Source organism: Apodemus sylvaticus, chromosome 3 (assembly GCF_947179515.1).
Source record: "Apodemus sylvaticus chromosome 3, mApoSyl1.1, whole genome shotgun sequence".
In the NCBI taxonomy this organism is placed as follows: domain Eukaryota; kingdom Metazoa; phylum Chordata; class Mammalia; order Rodentia; family Muridae; genus Apodemus; species Apodemus sylvaticus.
Window position 1 is genome coordinate 122,141,683 of NC_067474.1, and position 17,977 is coordinate 122,159,659.

The following is a 17,977-nucleotide window of genomic DNA, read 5'->3' on the forward strand; positions in this document are numbered from 1 at the left end:
TTGCTCCACGCGCTCTGTAAGACCTGGGGCAGCATGGGGTGGTATCTAGAGGGTCTGGAGGCTAGGGGCTAGGTCATTCCGGTTGTCCAACAGGAAACTCTCACAAGCCTTGAAAGTGTTGTAGAATTCCGAGGACAGGCCGGCCACATTGGTGGTCACATAGTTGAGAAAACCAGGGGTGGCCTGGTTGTAGTAAGAAACCTACAAGGCAGGAAGCCAGGTTCAAAGAGGCATGATGGGGAGAGGTTCGGGGGCTTCTGGGCAGGCAGGGGTCAACCTGGCTCGCCTTCTGGGGAGGCAGCGGGTACAACCTCGAGTTTGTTAGAAATCCTTCAATAGGTCCCCCAGATACTCAGGGTACTTCAACCCTCACTGCCCTATCACAGCACACCTCCATGCTGGTCAGGTGTCCCCAGGAGACAGGGATCCACATGATAGACATAAGCCTTGGACTATGTCCTTAGCAACCCTGGCCGAGTCAGCCCCTTTCAAGGCTCAGAGCCAATCCAGGGCTGCAAGGGAAACTGTGGGGGCTGGGTGGGGGGCGGGGGGGGGGCGCGTTCCTGACTCCAGCTCTGCTCTACCTTTCAATTAACACTGACTACCCTGCTGGTTTAAAGGCCCTCAGAGCCACATAAAGCCCTCCCAGACAAGAAGGGAAACATGATAAATAAACAATGGCAGAATTTTAGATGAGAGCTGGGCTTTCTACAATCTGTGTCCGGAGCTTCTCCCAAGCCCCAGCAGCAACTGCTTCCTGGCTACACTGACTAAATCTCAATGACCAGTTCCTTTCAGGCTCTGATGCTCAGGCTGGGAAGGCCGGGGAGCTCATGGGGGGTGGGGGTGGGGGTTGGGTCTGGAAGGGTCCCAGCCCAACAGTTCACCCCTAGGTGGGAGAGTAGAGGGGACACCAGGCCTTACCTTAGTCAACTGGTCCCCCTCACGCCACAGACAGAAGCCTGAACAGAGGGTCTCCCCACGTTGGTATTCCGGTGTCTCAGGGTGCGTGGGCAGTGTGACGGACCTCAGGGCAATGACATAGGGGTCCCTAGAGGAGAGTCAGAGTCAGAAATGGTCAGAGATCACCCACAGGAGCATGCCTTGCTCAGGGTCAGCTGTAGGAAGCGGACATCTGTGTTAGCAGCATCAGGCTCAGGCCCTGGGTGTCACCATGGACCTGTGTACCTTGGTTTTCATTCTTCTGGTCTATTCTGGCCACACCCATGTCTCAGGTAACAGCCACAAGCTTCCAGAGGGCAGAGGCCAAGGGTTGTACCCATGGGAAAGGCACCCCTGTCTGTGGTCACAAATGCCACAGTCACCCTGCTCCATCCTCAGGAGCAGTATTTGCCCTCGCTGTCATGTTGAACTCTCACTGGCAGCCTAGATACAGCTGGTGGGTTCTGAGTCCAACCACCAGTGGGCAGCAGAGCGCTGACCTCCATGCTGCTGCTCTTCCCAGGAGGGGGAGATGAGGTTTCCCCAACTCCACTGCACCCCTCAGAAAGCAGGCACTCACCCATTGTCACAAGGCTTCCGCCTAGAGGCCAGGATCACAAAGTCCTGGGGCTTGGTGTTGCCACTCAGGGTGGGGCTGATGACGTGGTAGATGGCGTCGTCCTCATCCACTTGCTGTACCAGCTCCACACTCCTGTTGGGAGGACGAAGTCAGGACTCTGCGGGGAGCAGCTCTGCCAGGCTCCTGTAGACTGCAGCCTTCTCAGCAGCCCTGGGACACAGCTCAGCAGAGCCAGGGACGCATGGGGATCCACCAGGATAGGTGCATACACGAATGTATGCAAGCGCTTGTCTGTACACACACACAAACACACATACAGAGTGCACCACAGCAGATACACAGGCACATGCACATATGCATATACAGAGGCACTCATCATAGGTATACACACACACACAAAGAGAGAGAGACCAATGCAAGTATGCAAACCGATAGCATTAACTGTAAACTTGACAGAATCATCTGGGAGATGAGCCTCTGGGTAAGCCTGTATCTTGGTTATTAACTGACAGAGGAAGACCCATCTGAACTGTGGGCAGCACCGTTACATGGCAGGGAAATGGAGACCCTGAGCTGGGCAGCAGCATGCATTTGCCCCCTCCTGTACGTTATTGTGGATGCGGTATGAACAGGTGCTTCAAGCTTCTGCTGCCTTGACTTCCACCACAGTGGACTGTACCTGGAACTGAGCCAGAGTGAACCCATTCTCCCTAAAGTTGCTTTGGTCAGGGTATTTTATCACAGCAATGGGAAAAGAAAAAGACACAGGGACACAAAAGCTACGTGTAGGCATATGCCCACACATGAGCGTGTATGCACAGGCACGTGGACGGACACCGCTGAACTCACAGATCTGTCTGCAGATGCACACATCCCAAGGAGCTGTTCAAGGATTTGGTAGGTGTACATACTGTCCATTGAGTCTCCAGTGTGTTTCAGGTGCTATACACCTGGGACCTCACAGCATCCCTCCACTGTAGCCCTGTGCCGTGGGCAGTCTTAGCATCCTCACTAAATAGAGGAGCTGAGGTTGGGGGTTAACCCACTCTGGCTACAGAGTTCATGAGGGAACGGGGCTGGGGTGTTCAGCCTGATGGGTAACGGAGACAGCACAAGCCCAGGCACTCACATTTGTTCAGGTTTATAGCCACTGACTGACATTGGTACCCACAGACACAAGGGCAGTCACTAAGGACATGGCCACACCCTCCCCAACCTCCTGCTGCACAGAGGCTGGCTTGGGAGCAAGCTGGCTGTGCAGGCCTAGGGGGAGTGTGCTGGGGTCTCTACCCTATGTCACTCACCCTCAGTGAAGTTTGATTTGGGCCACAGGAGCCCGCCTGCCCAGCCACCACCAATCACCTCTCAGTTCTAGAATACCCTGCCAGCAGGTCGGGGCTACCCATGCACAGCATTTTAGAGCAACACAGTTCATTCTCTCCCTTTCCTTTTCCTGCTTGCCACTTGCTTGACCTCTTGCTTTATGTATGGGTGGTTGTCCGCATGTGTGCGCGCATGCACAGGTATGAGTGTCTGAGTGCAGGGAATCACATAATGGTGCATTGTGGGTAACAACTTCAGGTATGCTATTTGCATATGTGTGGCACCAGACTAACTTTGCCCTAGCAGTTCTAGGGAGTTCCCTGTCTGTCCATCTCACAGAAGGAGCACTGGGATTGCAGACATGAACTACATACCCAGCTCTGCATGGCTTCTGGAGGTTTAGATTCGAGTTCTCACGCTTGTATACAAGCGTTTTATCTACTAAGTCATCTCCCCAACAAGAAGCTGAGGTATGAATGGCTATGAGCACTCCGCTGAGGACAGACTCAAAGAACAGGCTACTCTGGAAAGTCACCTGGTGGTGCACAGCTCGCTGAGTTCCCAAGTCTGTCTCACCTCCTAGGGAAGCACTTGCAACACAGGCTCTGACCAGTCACAGCCCCGGCAGAGCAGAACAGATGACTCTGAGGATGCTCAACAACCAAGCGCTGTAGACGTTAACTTCCCCAACCCCATGAGCTGACTCAATGGGGAAGGCATTCTACTACCATGCCTGCTGAGTTCAATCCCTGGGACCCACAAGTTGTCCTCTGACCTACACACACACAACACACATACACACACACACACACTACACTACAGAGTAGGTCCTGGGTAGATGTCTCAGTGGTTAAGAACATTGACTGCTCTTTCATGACCTGCTTACAGGTTAAGAGCACAAGCTGCTTTTTTCTTTAACTCCACTACCAAAGAATCTGTTGCTTTCTTCTGGCCCCCATGAGATACACGTGTGGTGCACAGACAGGCAAAATACCCATACTCTTAAAATAAATTTTTAAGAGGGGCAAACAGGCCCAAGTCAGAAATGGTCTGACCAATGTCAAACTATTTAGAACAGATGCAGGACTTAAATCATACCTCCGTGTCCAGTTCGAGGCTTAGTCCCTTCCCTAGGGCTTCAACATACCCATGACTTTGCCACCTAACACAGAACTATACCCTACAGCCAGACCCAGCCCTGCTGAAGGCCAGTGGGAGCAAAGCATTGTGGGAGATGCTTAGCACCAGCAGGCAATTCCCCCCAACTGGCCCCTCACCGGTAATGCTTGTCCCACTCTGGTCTTCTGCGCAGGTCTGACAGCAGCTGAAAGACCTGGGCAGCGTCCACATTTACAACCATCTCCAAGTGAAAGGACAGGAACTCCTCTTCCAGGATGTACAGGAGGACCTGCGGAGCACAGAGGGTAGCCTCACCACATCACCAGACTATGCTACTAGAAGTCATGGCTGCCACTGACTGACAGACTGACTGACTGACTGAAAAGGGATTGAATGTCTGTGAGAATTAGTCAAAATGGACCTCTCACAGAGCTCAGTCTGGACAGCCAGAAAGCACTGCTGTGAGAAGCAGTCATCAGAGCTGGAGGCTCAGAGGATGGCTCAGAGGTTAAGAACGTTGGCTTCTCTGCCGGAGGACTGAGGTTCAACACCCAGCTGCTCCCACATGGCAGATTATAGATGTGCGTAGCTCCAACCTAGGGCATCTCACACCTTCTGGCTTCCCTAGGCACCTGTGGGGCACAGACATGCATGCAGGCAAAACACTTTTTAAAACAAAAGAAGCAGTAACTGAGGCAGCAGACTCCCTAATGTAACAAGTAGGGAGGTGACCTGTCCAAGGGACAGGCAAGAGGGGCAGAATGCCCCCATCCCACACCTATAGTGGTCTGCTGTGCATGGAGTCAAAGGAGAACACGGGAGGAAAGGGCCCTGCAAGTAGCTAGGGAAGGCGGCAGGCAGGAAGAAAGAATCAGGGGCTTCACCCAGCACCCTGGGACACAGTTTCTAAAACCCAGTGGCTTCATGATCTTGCTGAAATGCTTTGGAGATACTGCCTTTAATGCTTGTACGGAAAAGAAAGGTGGGTGGGTTACCTCGTTCATCTCCGCAGACAGCATCCAGTTGTCCTTGGCCATAAGCGTCTTTAGGGAGGACACGTTGTAATAGCTCAGGTACACCTGAGAGGAGTACATAAATGCCACCTTTTCCTGCCCCAGGGCTCCCTGGGTGGGGCTGTGCAGATATGAGGAAAGGAGCTGGGCTTTGGGCAAAGGGATCCAGGCTCCCTCAAGTCCTACACACAGCCCCGAGAAGCCACACCCTCTTGCAAAAACAAGAGGCACACGAATGCGTGTGAACAGCAGTCTCGGAGCAGGGCAGAGGGATCACCATGGCCCTGGACAGGCAAATTCTCTTCCAAAACTCTTCTGGCCAAAGGAAGAAAAAGGGCTCAGTGGGCTTTGAAACAAAGACTTACCTGGTTGCTAGGGTCCCAGGGGACAGACAGGGCCACTTCTGCCTGCTTACAGGACACGAGGTACTTCCTGAGAGGGAAGAGGACAACCTGGGTCTCTCAGAGTCCACTGTGTTTGGCAGACATAATTGCCCAGACAGTGCAAGCTCAGCAGGATTGAAGACTCAGTGTGCAGGGCAATGGGCACACTGGCTCGTGGAAGGCAGCAGCTGAGAACATGAGAGATCAGCTAGCACTCTAGGAAGTTCACAGGGGACCGGAGAGGAAAAGGGACAAGCTTAGGATCCTTGTCACCCAGGCTACACCTCAGTGTTCTCTTTGGAATGGAATCCATGTCTTCTCTACCTCCAAGAGGCTTTTCAAGGAACACAGTACTTAACACCTGATAAACGTCCCAGAAAAAGCCGGAGCGGTGGCGCACACCTTTAATCCCAGCACTTGGGAGGCAGAGGCAGGCAGATTTCTGAGTTCGGGGCCAGCCTGGTCTACAGAGTGAGTTCCAGGACAACCAGAGCTATACAAAGAAACCCTGTCTCAAAAAAAAAAAAAAAAAAAAAAAAAAAAAAAAAAAAAACACTAAACAAAAACAAAAAAAAAATGTCCCAGAAATGTAGGTGTTTCTTATTATTAACAACATGTGAGCCTGGATGCATCTACAACACGCTACAGTCTATAAGATGCTTTACAGATAGCTCAGACATACCAGTTTACATGTCTCGAGCCACTGGGTCTAGACCTTTCTGGGTTTTGTTTTAATTGATTTGTTTTGGGGCTGGAGAGATGGCTCAGCAGTTAAGAGCACTGGCTGCTCTTCCAGAGTTCCTGAGTTCAACTCCCAGCAGCCACATGGTGGCTCACAACCATCTGTAATGAGATTCGACGCCCTCTTCTGGTGTGTCTGAAGGCAGCAACAGTGTACTCACATAAAATAAATAAATCTTTAAAAAAAAAAAAAAAAAAAAAAAAAAAAAAGGAGACTGAGAAAAGACAGCCCAGTATTGAGCCCAGGAGGATTCCTGAAGACTGTCTCGGGCCAGCAGGTGGAGACCAGCCCTGAAGCACCTCCCTCCCACTGCCCAACCCCACTTGCCTGTCCAGGCGGATCTTCTTCCTGGCACTGGCCTCTCGGTATCGCCGTTCACCATCCTAGGATGAAGCAGGGACACGTTGTGTTGTGAACCTCCAACACCAGCCAGTCGCCCCCAACCTCACCACCACCACCACCACGGCATGCATGTTCCAGTTCCGGCTCACAGAGCAGGTACCCAGCCTCACAGGGGAATCCCCGCCGGATGAAACCAGGACACTGCAATCTGGTTGTATCTCAGTGAAGAGCTGAGGACGGGATTGTCACACAGTGAGGAGACTTGGGGATAAGGTACTCACCCCAGGCTGGGGACGAATCCAGGGCAGCTTCTGAGGTTGGTCATCTTTGTCCAGGACCACAAAGGTCATGAAGGCGCTGTTGATGTGCCGGCGCTGGGTCTCCGCCTCCTGGCGGTAAGCCTCCACACACACCCCCACCTCCATGCTAAAGCCGAATGAAAGAGAGAGTCAGGCTCCGCAGACCTTCCCCAAGCCATGCCCTTCCATGTTACACACACTCACACACTCATGCACAAGTACGCACACAGGCAGGCAGGTGCGCACATACACACACACAGTGTGCACACATGCCTCTGCAGTCTTCCAACAACTGGACCCAAATGGCCAGAACCATATCTGTCCCCTTCAGTAATCTCACAGAGCAGGTGAACTGCCAGCCAGGCTTCCAGTCAACAGCCCAGAAAGTTAACAAAGCCAGGAAGCAAAGACACACGGGCTGGAGAGATGACTCAGAGGTTAAGAGCACTGACTGCTCTTCCAGAGGTCCTGAGTTCAATTCCCAGCAACCACATAGTGACTCACACCATCTGTAATGGGACCCGATGCACTCATCTGCTGTGTCTGAGGAAGACAGTGACAGTGTACTCACACACGTGAAATAAATAAATCTTTTTTAATAAAGAAAGAAAGCAAAGACACCCAACAGTCATCAGGGGGTAGGCAAGATGGCTCAACAGGAAAGGCACTTGCTGCCAAGTCTGACAACCTGACTTTGATCCCAGAGACCCACCAGAAAAGTAGACAGGCACACTCTGGCACACCACCCCTAGTACACACACCACATATACAGATAATAAATATAAATGTAATTTTTTTAAATTAAGCTTTTGGAATTACAAAGGAAGCTAGGCAAACTGACATGTGCTAGTAATCTCAGCACTAGGGATCCTGAGACAGGGGTATTGACATGAGTTGAAGGCCAACCTAAGTAACAAAGTAAAAGTCCATCTCAAAATTCAGTAATAATAATAATAATAATGAGAGGAGATGCTTAACTCATAAAGTATAAGTCGAAGGACCCAAGTTCTATCCCGAGAACCATCTAAAAGCCAAGTGTGGTAGTACACACTTATAGTCCCGGCCCTGGGGACAGGGAGAAAGGAGCAACATGGGGACTGCTGGCAGCCAGCCTAACCGTGGCAAACTCCAGGCCAATGAGAAAAAAACCGCTACACAATACAGTGGATGGCGTCTGAGAATAGCTCCCCTCCAGCTTCCAAGGCACCTACACCTACATGAACACCTACACAAACACCCACATATATACACATACACTTTGCCGTTTTGTTTTGTGAGACAGGGTCTTACTATATAGCTCTGACTGTCCTGGAACTTGACCACACTAGCCTTAACTCAGAGATCTGGCTGCTTCTGCCTCCGGGGTGATGGGATTAAAGGTGTGAGCCACCATGCCCAGTTTACACATTTTTTTTTTCAAAGACCGGGTTTCTCTGTGTCCCTGATTATCCTAGGACTGTCTCTCTATAAACCAGGCTGGTCTCAAATGCAGAAATTTGTCTGCTTCTGCCTTCAGAGTTAACAAAGGTGTGTTTCACCACCACCAGGTACACATGCAATTTTAAAAAATAGAAAACATCATAAAAGCTAGAAAAGGGGCAGAGGATATAGTAGAGCATCTGTCCAACATAGGCAAAGCCAGGAAGTCCTACAGCTGCAGGAGGTGCAGGGAAACAGGGAACCAAATGTCTCAGGATAAGGCAGGACGAGAAGCTGGAGAAGAACCAAGCCTGGGAGGGTCCTGGGAGAGGCAGGAAGTGGGCTGACAGGATTGCACAAAGCCTCAGCACAGCAAGAAGCTCTGCGGGACAGCCACTGACCCTCGCCGGACAGTCTCTCTGACTCTCTTCTAGTAACACCTCGGCCAGTCCTCATAGCTGTGAGGGGGCTGCGTGCTCATTTTATATGTTAAAGAAGGGATGCCCAGGGGCTGGAGAGATGGCTCAGCGGTTAAGAGCACTGGATGTTCTTCCAGAGGTCCTAAGTTCAATTCCCAGCAACCACATGGTGGCTCACAACCATCTGTAGGGGGATTTGATGCCTCTTCTGGTGTCTGAAGACAGCTACAGTGTACTCTACATTAAATGAAGGAAGGGAGGGAGGGAGGGAGGGAGGGAGGAAGGAAGGAAGGAAGGAAGGAAGGAAGGAAGGAAGGAAGGAAGGAAGGAAGGAAGGAAGGAAGGAAGGAAGGGATGCTCAGAGACATTAAGTAACTTGCTCAAAGACACACAGCCCGTGAGAAGTGATGCCAAACTTGAACCCAGGCTGCCTCGCTCCAGATTGTCTTTCATTGTAAGTGAGCACACTAAATTCTCAGGCATAGCCCTTAGCTAAAGCCGGCTGTGGTGAGAATAGACCTCAGAACTCATTCCGAGGTGAGATGGTAGAACCTGTTGAGGACATAAGTAGGAAAGGATCTGAGTAACAGAAGAGGCCCTGTGACCTCTGCAACCCCAGAGCTCAGTCCTCCAGCCAAGCAGGGAGAGACGGAGCTCATGAGCACTGGGCAGCTTCCCAGGCAGTGGGAGGCACAGCACCTACAGAAAACTTAAAGAAGATCCCAGTCCCACCACTGGACGACAGTTAGAGTCACAGAACATTCCAGAAGAGGGAACACTAGATAAACTTGCGTCATGTAAACAGCCTAGTAATTGAGACCGCATCAGCCAGGGATTGGCTTGGCAGGTCTGCAGTAGGTGATTCCTAAGATCAGGAAGAAGCCCCAACACCACCACCACCACCCCATGGTCCAGTCCCACCCGTCCTGCCCCTCACCTCCGCTTGAAGGCATTATTCACGATGGCCTTGAGCACTAGGCGGTCCCCCACCTGAGACGGGCCTCGGAAATGGAACATCTCGATGGCCTTGAGCGTAGGGTGGGCATGACAGAGCCGGCTACAGAGAAGAGGGGAAGATGAAGAAACGGTTGGTGCGTACTGCATTAGGTGGTTGGGCCAGCTTTCTCTAGCACCCCGAACGTAACCCAGCCTGGACCACAGGAACGGTCCTCCGGCCCAGTGCTGGGATGCTTCTGCTCAATGCATGGCACTAATGCTGTTTCCAGCCCAGCATGCTGAAGCTACTGAGCATGGCTAGAGAGGAGGCGAATCTGAGGCCAGAAGAAAACAAGCGTCGGGAATGACCTAAAGCAAACCCCTTCCCTCCTGCTCTTGGCATCCTCGTCTCGGCATCTGGAAGCTTTCCCTCATCATCCAGGCCGTGAGCCTCCTCAGGTCTCCTCACACTCACAGGCCAGGTTTTGCAGATGTGATTGCTTGGACGCTACATTCAGTTTAACCTCAGAGGAGAGGCAGCCTGGCCTGGGCCCTAAGAATGAAAACTGGCCTGGTGGACGGGTTATGGCATGCAGAGAGAACAATAAGGGCCGAGTCATGAGGCACAAGGTGTCCAGTACGGACGACCGGTCTGTGAAACCCTGGCTGGCCTTGAATTCTCTCTGTAGACCAGGCTGGCCTCATCGATCCACTGTCCCTGCCTCCCGAGTGCTGGGATTGGAGGCGTGCTCCACCACTGCACGGTTCACCTTTTTTTAAAAATCCCTGACATCTAGAGTACCAGGAACCACAGTCCTGCACAGGAGCTATAGGAGGAGGGAGAACTTATTTTTGCCACTAGAAAGAGGCATCAGTCTGAGGTGGCTTTATGGTGGGGCTGGGCAGTATGCTGATTGGTAGGAGGTCACACCAGGAGCAAAATCAGGGCCTGGAAAAGTTGAGGAGGAAGAGAGCCTGAAGGAGCAGTTACTACGGGAGTTCAGGTAAAGCCAGATCAAGGGGAGGCTTCAGGATCAGCGGGCTGTGGAGACTCCCAGCGGCTACAAGGAATGTGGTAACGAATGAGTCAAAGAAGGAAGCATGGCCAGCTGACAGAAATGGCTCCTCTCTGGCTCTACTGGTATGGAAATCCGGGGTTATCCTAGCAGAAGACCCAAGCTTCTGGAGTGCTGATACCAGGAAGGGTTTCTCTTGCCAAGGAAACAGTTTCCAGAAACAGGAGGAAGGCCAACAGAGGATCTCACCTGGCTGCAATGGTGGCCACATTCTCCATCCAGGCCATGATCTGGCCCCCAAAGGTATTACCCTGATGATTGGCATGGGGAGGCAGCACCAGCTCCACACTCTCCACTCGGGTCTTCTCGGCTGGCACCATATTGCTGCAGTCCTTGTCCAGATCTGGCCAGGGGGAAGGCAAGGTAGATGAGAGGGTTCCCAAGGATAGACCATCCGTGGAAGCTCCGGGACAATGACCCCCCCCCCATACCCTGAAGCTAATTAACTACCTTCAAGTGATCACAAGGCCTGGACTAGCCCTGGTAAAGAATGGAAGGTGTCTCAGGAAGGCCGGAAGCCTGACACAAGGCAGCAGACAGCGCAGCTGTGAGACAAGGTGAGCCCAAGCCAACCCCTGCTCCACCGAACACAGGCTGTATGACACCGGATTCATCTAGCCAACCATGACACCCGTCTGTAAGGAGCCAGTGTCAGCCCCGGCCTCACAGGACTAAGTGTCCATGAGGGACAATTGTAGCTGTAGTGTGCTCAGCTCAGAATCAGTGGCTACCCTCTCAGGACAGTCCTTGCTGCCCACCACCCTGACTGGGCCCTGCTCCTTGCAGAAGTGGCCTTAGGATGCCCAGGGTAAGAAAGGCAAAGGCGGAGGACTCAAGGGTCCAGGAAGCCGATGCCAACATGCCCGGCTGCTTGTCACGTGTCTCCAGAATCCTAAGAAAGTCCTCCACAGAGAACCCAGCAGAAAGATGACATTCACTCAGGTGAAGGGCCTGTGAGATGTCACAGAGGGGTAGGACAGGGAAGCAGGAGCTGATAATGACCTCAGCCCAAGTCTGCAGTAGGCGCTGGCAGGCGCGAGAGAGGCTTTGGCTGTGCTGAGGGAGGACACCGCGCTGGGCTGGAGCATTAGTCTGAGGCCTGCATGCCAGGCAGAGGTATCTAGACTGACCCTTGGAGGCGGGCTGTCTGCTTTGAGAGGGCTGTGATGGAACAGACAGATCCACGGAACTGACTGGAAGAGCTGGGCTCCCTCCAGCCATCCCCAAAGCCCAGCACTAGGGCTCAGTGAGGTCTTGAACTCCTGATCCTCCTGCCTCAGCCTCCTATGCCACTGATGGAACTGCTGGTGTGATCCACCGTGCCTAGCCAACACCAGGTTTTCTTTGTTTGTTTTGAGACAGGCTCTCACTATGAATTCCAGGATGGCCTTGAACTTCATATGTAATCAAGGCTGGCCTCTAACTCATAATCCTCCTGCCTCAGCCTCCAGAGGGCTAAGATTACTGGTGAGTGTCACTTTGCTCAACTGAATTACATTTTATTCGTCTGAAAAGTGGCTCCTTCAATGTCAATGTCAAGGAAGACCTCACACAAGAACAAGAAGATGGACAAAGAACCCCAGGGTCCTCGTCCCTACCCCCAGGGCCTTCATTATCTGTGGAACATCTTCCTCACCTCACCACCTGCCAAGATCCCACCCAGTCCAAGGCAGACAGGTTGTCCTGCACCGAGAGAACAGCCGTCAAGAGGGAAAAATCAAGACCAAGATACAGAACAATGTGTCCTCCGTGTTCCCTTCAGGGGAAAACCAGGAACTAAACAACACGGCTCTGCTTAAATCTACAGAAAGAACCTCTAGAATAATATTGAAACCCAGGTAGCAAGCAGCCTTTGCCTCTGGGAAGATGGCCTGAGCTCTGGGGGGGGGGGGGGTGCGGGGGGGGGGAGCATGGAGGGAGACTTGCTTTTTATCTTTTTTACTTTTCTTGGGAAAAAAAGAAAGAAAACGTCTATACACACATTTACACAGAGATGCTTTTTAAAATTCCTACACATCTTCAAAGCCTAGCCCAACACTACCTTCATACATTTCTCTTAGAGGCCTAAGGACATTACGTGTGACCGAGACTTTTGGAGGACCCCACCCCACTCCATCTCCACTGCTTCTGGGCTGTGAGTGAGTGGACCCACAACCTGCTTTCCCTGGAGGGGACCATGAGGCCATGGAGGCCAGAACAGCCTGAGGCCACCAGGGACAGAGGTGTGTAGTCTGATCCCTTCCTCCTTCCACTCAAAGTGGGTGTGAGGACACCAGCCTCCCTCCTGCGTACACCTGGCTGCCCTCTTACATACATACCATCCGGGATGGGACAGCGGGTTAGGAGGTCCTTGATCGTGTCTGCGTAGACCAGTCGCATCCGCCGGCGCTCAGCCGCCACCCCATGCTCGGTCTTCTCCTCCTCTGTCAGTGGGACCACCTGCGACAGTTTCACCTGCTGGACAGGAGACAGGGTGCACAAGGTTGCAAGACAGCACGGTGGCCTGAGGCCTGAAGCTGCTACCTAGTGGGCCTGGGCTGCTGTGGGAGAGGAGCTCCTGGGATCTCTCCCGTTTGTGCCACCTTCTTGTCTCCATTGTAACCTGACAGGTCATAGTTCTCTCTAAATGTCCCCCAAGATCCCTTCTTGGGCAGAGGCCCAGAAAATAGAGGGGTCTGTTTAGAACACAGTGATCTGAAGGCATTTAAATGTGCAGGACGAGATGGGGAAAGGCACTGGACCCCCGGGCGGGGTCACAGAGGGTCCTACTCGGGGTAATGTGAGTGTGGCAGAGCAGTGGGGACAACTGTCTACCTTGCAGAGCTCCCGGTGGGCCACGAAGGTGGCCAAGGCCTTGCAGACACTCCACTGCTTTTCAGAGCACAGATCCTCAGAGACCACCTGGATTCCCACCTGCAGGGGGGGGGGGTGGACAGGAAGATATGACTCACGGCCTGCAGCTTTAGTGAGGCTGAAGAACCACCCAGACTGGGCCTCTGGAGTTTCTCCATCACCTACCAGGTATGGGATGCCAGGAACCTAGAGTTGGTTCTGACTCTGCCTCTGGTTCCCAGGAAAACCTTGGAGAATTCACTTCCCTCATCTGAACCTGTTTCCTATCTATGGAACAGGAGTGGTCACAGCCGCCCTTGAGAGATTACTGAAAGGGTTAAACGTGCCCCTGTCCACTACTGATACTGAAGGTCAGATCTGTGGGGTGCATTTGTGTGCTGCCTAGAAGCATAGTCAGGACTGTTACCCGAGCTTCTGTGGCTCTCCGGAATCAATGGCTCGCTAGATTGCAGAACCTAAATAAAGCCCAGGAGAAGAAATGAAGTCCTCAGTGGCTCACAAAGACCTCTTCCCACTGAACCTTTAGTCTCCTGAGTTCAGGAGCCCTGGGCCCACTGTATAGATGTGGAGACAGAGGCCATCCAGGTGAAATGGTGAAATAATGGCCAAAAGTTTAGTCTTTCCCATTGCAGCACCATGACCAGACACAGCACTGCCTTCCTCTGCCTTCACACCAGCTACTGAATGTGCCCTGCTGGAATCGTAAGCCCTGAACACACCCCTTCCCCGCCCTGACCTCCATGTTCCCTCCTGTGCTATAGCAAGGAAGGCCTTAGGATCCTCCTATCCCCGCCAGCCATCTTGGGACTCTAGTCAGAGTCCTATAGTGTGAGGGGGCTTGGGCTTGGATCTTGAAAGACAGAGTGGAATAGGAAGACCACCCCACCCCCGGACAGGGCCAGCCACACACACCTCCATGCTGGAGTTGAAGGCCCGGTTCACCTTGGCCTTGATATTCACCACTTGGCCGACACTGAGGAGAGGAAAGCAGGAGGTAAGCCTTCCAGAGGGACCAAGGGAGAAACAGGCACCTCAGATACCCCCACCTCAGCAAGGGACCAAGAGAGAGACAGGTGCCACAGACCCCCACCTCAGCAAGGGACCAAGAGAGAGACAGGTACCTCATACGTCCACACTTCATTGAGGGACCAAGGGGAAGACATGTGCCTCAGATACCCACACCTCAGAGAGGGACCAAGGGAGAGACAGGTGCCTCAGACTCCCACACCTCAGAGAGGGACCAAGGGAGAAGACAGGTGCCTCAGACTCCCACACCTCAGAGAGGGACCAAGGGAGAGACAGGTGCCTCAGACTCCCACACCTCAGAGAGGGACCAAGGGAGAGACAGGTGCCTCAGATGCCCACACCTCAGTGAGGGACCAAGGGAGAAGACATGTGCCTCAGACGCCCACACCTCTGAGAGGGACCAAGGGGAAGACATGTGCCTCAGACACCCACACCTCAGAGAGGGACCAAGGGGGAGACAGGTGCCTCAGATTCCCACACCTCTGAGAGGGACCAAGGGGAAGACATGTGCCTCAGACACCCACACCTCAGAGAGGGACCAAGGGGGAGACAGGTGCCTCAGACTCCCACACCTCAGAGAGGGACCAAGGGAGAAGACAGGTGCCTCAGACACCCACACCTCAGAGAGGGACCAAGGGAGAAACAGGTGCCTCAGACACCCACACCTCAGTGAGGGGAGGAGGACTGGCAAGAGTACTTCAAGACTCCCAGAAAACAGTCACACAATTGCAATGTCACCAAGCCAGCAGACAACAGGAGCACTCATTTTGTAGATGGAAAATGAGAGCTTCCATAAGCAGCTAAGTTACACACCCACCCACCCCCAGTCCAGGAGCTAGAGTCCTCCTTCTGCTCCTCAGTCCCCTCCCTGGGGCAGCCTCCTATCCCCATGTCAGCATGCCCCCTGGAGAATGACCTCTACCTCCCAAGCCTTTAAACTGCACTGGGCCAAAGCCCCTGACTTTTGGTCTCTCTTCTTCTGATTCGCTTCTGTGGCTCACAATGGCCTGAGCCTGTGCAGAGTGTGTGGCTGCACGCCCTACTGCGAGTCCCAGGCCAGCCTGGGCAATGTCTGCTTTGCTCATCACCACAGCAAGCACGGGAAGCAGGGTGAGACCCCCTTAACCAGTGACTGACTGAAGCAATGCATCCACATTTACCAAATGCTGGCTAAGTGCTGAAGGCTAGAGAGGGGAACGGGAGGGATATGAAACCCTTAAAGGTGCCACAAGAGCATTTCCACATTCAAATCTCAAAACAAACTTGGAGACAGGTTTATTCACAAGGGAGTGAAGATCAGAGAGGCTAAGCATTTGTCCAAGGTCACCTAGCTAACAAGGTCACCCAGTTAACTTGCAGCAGGCCAAGGATTCTAAATGGGTTGTGTTGACTAAACCAGCCCAGTTCTTCCTAGGTGCAGCCGTCCCTCTGGGACTGTTTCCCATGTCCACACAAATCTCCCGGGAGCCACCTAGCTTGCCCTGTGCCCAGTGTGTGCCCAGCTGATGGGCTGTCAGGGTGAGGAGGGCAAAAGGCTAGAAACCTTGCCGAGTTCAATCACAATGACCTCCTTTCCCCCTCTGCCCTGTGGTGCACTGCCTGCCGGAAGCTTGGGCTGGTCCATCCCAAGGGGCACGCCAGTCACAAGGCCATAGTGTGGCCACATGAGACTAGGTTTGTCATGCTTCAACTGTCACACCCCAAACCGATGACCTTGGGAGAGTCACCTCACCTCCGGGTCTGTGTCCTTGTGTGTATAGCTCTGGGAACACATGGGGATGGCCCAGTGAGAGGCAGGGGGATACAGTCCAACACTTGGCTGCTCAGTGGGGGGGCTCGGTGAGTGACTTCTGCTCACAATGCCCGACCACTGCATCTCTGCCCACGTTTCAGCAATACTGACACTCAGGCAGAAAAGCGCCATCTGTAAACTGTATTTTTATATGCATTTATTCCTGTATAGATATAAAGCAAATCAGCGAAGCAGGAGCTATCAGATCTGGGCTACAGGGACATGTTCTACACTTCCATGCCTTTGGAAGTTTTCACGATCAAAAGTTAGGAAAGAGGGCTGGAGAGATGGCTTCCGGTCAAGAGCATTTGTTGCCCTTTCAGACTATAGGTTCAATTCCAGAACCCATGTGACAACTTATAACCATCTGTAACTCCAGTTCCAGGGGATCTGAAGCCCTCTCTTCTGGTCTCTGTGGACAGCACACATGTGGCACACGGACATACATGCAAGCAAAACACTCACACACATGAAATTAATAAAAATTTTTAGAAGAGATAGGTTGTGGGACGTAAAACCATGCCCAGAAGTTTGGTAAGGTAGAGTAGGGTTTGGTAAGGACCAGGAGATTCAGGAGACACACACCTGAGGCTTAGGCGACTCCCAGCTCCCTGCCAGACTCCTGACTTGGAACACATGTCACATGAAAGAAACATGTCCTATGGTCATGTAGGCCCAAAACAGAGTTCTCCATGCTAATGAGGTGCCTAGAGGCCCAAAGGGCTTAGCCAATAAGATTTCCTTCCCAGACATTCCTCCCTGCACACGGTACTGAATCTCAGGCCCACCCTGAGAAGTTGGGTATGGTACATTATGCATCCATTTTCCACCATGCACAACCAACAAACTGTTTATAACCATGGACTGTCTGTTTCAGGGAGGAACCTGGGGAAGGCCGTTGTCTACAGAGCAGCGACTTTACTCTTCCATAGAAGGCTTCTCTACGCTCCCAGCCACAACGGCCACCAAGCCTGCCTCCACCAAGCTAAGGCCCCTGCCCTGGGCCAGACGCTGTCTCCAGCCCAAGCGGCTCTGGCTTTCCCACCCCTGGAGTGGTGGTGAGCTGCACTTCCGTAGAGCCTGGCACCCACCCTCCGCCCTGGCAGTGGGGCAAGTGCAGTCAAACTCCCTGAGCTACTCCTCCCCAAGAGGCCATGCCCTGGGGTAGGATAGATGCCACCTGACAACAAAGATTTTATTGTTTATGAAAGTATATTCTTATAATTGCTAGAGAAGGATAACTTCAAAGACTGTAGTGTTTATTAAAACATACTGTTACAATTGACCATTTTTACTATCAGCTTTCCTTCTGGCACCGCAGCACGGGATTGATCCTAGGGCCTCCGGCAAGCGCTCTACCACTAAACTGAGCTGCCGGTGCTCTTTTTACTTTATTTTTTTAAGATTTATTTATTTATTTTATGTATATGAGTGCACTGTAGCTGTACAGACGGTTGTGAGCCATCATGTGGTTGCTGGGAATTGAACTCAGGACCTTCAGAAGAGCAGTCGGTGCTCTTAACCGCTGAGCCATCTCTCCAGCCCTTTACTCTAATTTTGAGACAGGATCTCATGAAGTTGCTCAGGTTGACCTTGAACTCAATCTGTAGCGCATACTGGTCTTGAATTCATGATCCAACTGCCCTAGGTTTTGGAGCAGCTCAAATTATGGGCTTGTGCCACCTGGCATGGCTTAGCCCTTTTTGTTCAAGC

The 17,977-nt window shown here is 52.4% G+C and overlaps 1 protein-coding gene across 3 annotated transcripts in view; it reads right to left on the bottom strand.

The window, feature by feature from the left end:
• Positions 1-45: 45 nt before the first annotated feature.
• The window catches only part of Acot11 (acyl-CoA thioesterase 11), a 59,437-nt gene continuing 41,505 nt past the window's right edge, over positions 46-17,977 (bottom strand). For 2 of the 3 annotated variants that reach the window (XM_052176899.1, XM_052176897.1), the window contains exons 4-16: positions 14,359-14,419; positions 13,408-13,506; positions 12,912-13,050; positions 10,783-10,936; positions 9,519-9,638; positions 6,726-6,870; positions 6,430-6,485; positions 5,343-5,409; positions 4,960-5,043; positions 4,123-4,253; positions 1,523-1,654; positions 925-1,051; positions 46-201 (exon numbers count right to left, since the gene is read on the bottom strand). In XM_052176899.1, the coding sequence (XP_052032859.1) occupies positions 46-201; positions 925-1,051; positions 1,523-1,654; positions 4,123-4,253; positions 4,960-5,043; positions 5,343-5,409; positions 6,430-6,485; positions 6,726-6,870; positions 9,519-9,638; positions 10,783-10,936; positions 12,912-13,050; positions 13,408-13,506; positions 14,359-14,419 (1,471 nt within the window). The remainder of the gene's footprint in view (positions 202-924; positions 1,052-1,522; positions 1,655-4,122; positions 4,254-4,959; positions 5,044-5,342; positions 5,410-6,429; positions 6,486-6,725; positions 6,871-9,518; positions 9,639-10,782; positions 10,937-12,911; positions 13,051-13,407; positions 13,507-14,358; positions 14,420-17,977) is intronic. The other variant, XM_052176898.1, reaches the window with a different exon arrangement.